The 2,572-nt window shown below is 62.8% G+C and overlaps 1 protein-coding gene across 1 annotated transcript in view; it reads right to left on the bottom strand.

The window, feature by feature from the left end:
* Positions 1–78: 78 nt before the first annotated feature.
* FPGS (folylpolyglutamate synthase) overlaps positions 79–2,572 on the bottom strand; it is a 7,877-nt gene continuing 5,383 nt past the window's right edge. The window contains exons 13-15 of the mRNA XM_012721446.1: positions 2,422–2,497; positions 1,907–1,973; positions 79–1,196 (exon numbers count right to left, since the gene is read on the bottom strand). Of these exons, the coding sequence (XP_012576900.1) occupies positions 787–1,196; positions 1,907–1,973; positions 2,422–2,497 (553 nt within the window). The 3' untranslated portion in view covers positions 79–786. The remainder of the gene's footprint in view (positions 1,197–1,906; positions 1,974–2,421; positions 2,498–2,572) is intronic.

Here is a 2,572-nt window from a genome sequence, read left to right on the forward strand (position 1 = left end):
GTGCTGGGCTGGGAGAGGTGAGGGGTGCAGGGGGCAGCCTTGCGTTGACCCCTGGCTCTGGCTGACTGGCCGCGACTGGGCAGGTCGCGTGGCTTCTCTAAGCCCCACCAGTTTCCTCTGCAAAATGGGCAGGAGACCCCTCCACACCAGGTCTCTGTGGGGCTGCAGGGCGGTGCCTGGCCGGGGCTCGCCGACACGTCCACCTCCCCTTGCACAGACAGGCCAGCTGAGGCTCAGGAGGAGCCTGGCAGCCCGGTTCCTGCACAGTCCAGTTCCCGGGCCAGCAGCCCCGCTCCCCTATTGTCTGTGGAGCGAGCTGGAGGTCAAGAGTCCACCCTTTCTAAAAAACGTTAAAGGCTTTAATTCGCTCCAGTCACCTTCTATCTCCAGGCGCCTCCAAGCAAGGGCCCGCTCCTTTCCCAGAAGGCCACTGAGGAGGAAATCTGTCCACCAGCACCGGCAGGACCCCCGCCCGGCCAGGCAGCCAGCACAATGAGCTGGCTCTGGGCCGGGAAGCAGGTGGGGCCGGAGGGGACAGGGGCCGGCGGGGAGGTCTGCTGCAGCAGCCGGAGGACTGGGAAGCCCTCCGGGCTCGGCATCCTGGGCTCGCTGGGAGGAAGAAGAGGCCGAGGGCATCCTGGGCTTAGGGACGGAGGCTGCCCCATCCCAGCCGGCCGCCGCGGCCCTCTGTCCGGAGCCCAGGACCCTGATCCTCGTCGGAGTCAGGACACAGAAAACAAAAGGCACCTAAGAGAGGAGTCCATGGGCGAGCAGGGCAGGAGTCGGCTACTGGGACAGGGAGGGCTCCAGCAGCTTCAGGACCCCGCCCACCAGGTGCAGGCTCCCGGTGACCAGCACCTGGATGGCCGCAGCCTCCCGGAGTACGCTGGCCCCAGTGTCTGCCACCGGGTGGGTCAGGAGGCCCCGCGGGGGACCAGGTGGCTGAAAGACAGGGTCCCGGCCCTGGCTGATCCACTGTAAGGCGTGCGAGATACAGCTGAAGACGAGGGAGCTGGTGCTCTGGGCGCGGGGGGCGCGGGGGGCCAGCAGCAGGGACGCAGGTCCCCCCAGCTCCGGCACGGGGGTGCCCCAGAAGTCCAGGCCAGCCCGCTCCCCGTCCAGGCGGCTCCAGAGCTGCTGGTGCTCCAGGCAGCGGAGCAGCACGTGGTCCAGCGTCACTGTGAAGTTCTGCTGATCTGTGGGGTGCGGGCCGGGGGGCGGGGGCTGAACACCAGCTCGGCTGGGGACCCCTTCCCTGCCACTGTGCTCACAGTGGACAGTCTGGGGAAACTGAGGCTCAGACAGCCCAGGGACTTGCTCGCTGTCACAGACTGTGAGTGGCAAGGCTGGGGCTTCTGCCCGCTGACAAGCCCCCTGCCCTGGCCTCGCAGCCTCTCGCCAGGCAGGCTCAAGGCTTTCTAGGAGTTTAGCTTCTTGGAGAGTCTCCCCCGCCCCCCCACAACCGGCTGCTACAGGACCTGGGAATCTGTATTTTCACACCACTATTTTATGATGTTGTAAAGTGACCCATGGTTAAAAAAGCACATTTTACAATGACAACCCAGTGCACGTGGCGGGAGGGGGAACCCCTGGAACAGTGTAGTTATAAAAGGACACCGAACTTCTCTTATTTCCTTTAAAATTCAAAATACTGGCTGTGACCCACTAAATTGATTCCAAGAACTTTCAGTGGGTTGCAACCTGCATTCTGAAAAGCATTTTCCTGATCATCCTTTTGCAGTGCTGCAGTCACATGGCATAAAATTCACAACTTTGTACCAAAGTTTGTTTCTATAGTAAAATAAATCTGCCTCCCACCCCAGACCTCCAGTTCAGAAGCCCCCGGCTCACCCACAGAGCAGCCCAGCTCCGGGCCCCTGTCCCCCAGGGGGACAGGACTTCCTACCTGCATTGCCGGTGGAGGACACCTCGGTCAGGTTAGGGCAGAACACAGCATAGTCAAACTGGCAGGGCTAGGCGGCCAAGGGAAAGCCTGGTGTCAGCGGAGGCCCCCCCAGCCCCCCTTGAGCTCACATAGAGACCCCATCTCTGCAGGTCTCCCACCCTTACAGCCCAGGGAACGCTCAGGAAGACCTCAGGAGCAAGCACCCTGAGTAACAGCCCCATTCTAGGAAGCGAGCTGAGGCTCAGGGGAGGCCAAGTCTGGGCCAGGGCCAGGGGCTCAGCGTCGGAGGGCAAGGAGGGCCCAGTCACCCCGACTTGAGTCTGGCCACGAGAATGAGGGCAATGGCCCATGACCAGGCTTCCCCCGCAGCCGTGCTTTTACATTTTGTCATCGTTACAAGGCAGGTGCCGGGAACCAGATCTTTCTACAGTTGAGGAGACAGAGTGCAGGGATGAAGGCGGTGGTGGGGTCACGCAGCCTGAACCAGGGCCGGGCGGGGGCAGCCGACCCCTCACCTGCAGCAGCTTCAGCAGGGCAGCGGAATCCCGGTCCCCGGTAGAGTTGAAGAGCAAGACACGCACCTCAGGTCCGCTGAAAGCACAGAAGGGCCACTTACTCCTCCCAGAAATCGCCCTTCTCCACCCCTGGCCCGGCCCCGCCCCGCCC

This window comes from Condylura cristata, unplaced genomic scaffold (genome assembly GCF_000260355.1).
Source record: "Condylura cristata isolate star-nosed mole 26May11 unplaced genomic scaffold, ConCri1.0 scaffold00006, whole genome shotgun sequence".
NCBI classification, from domain to species: domain Eukaryota; kingdom Metazoa; phylum Chordata; class Mammalia; order Eulipotyphla; family Talpidae; genus Condylura; species Condylura cristata.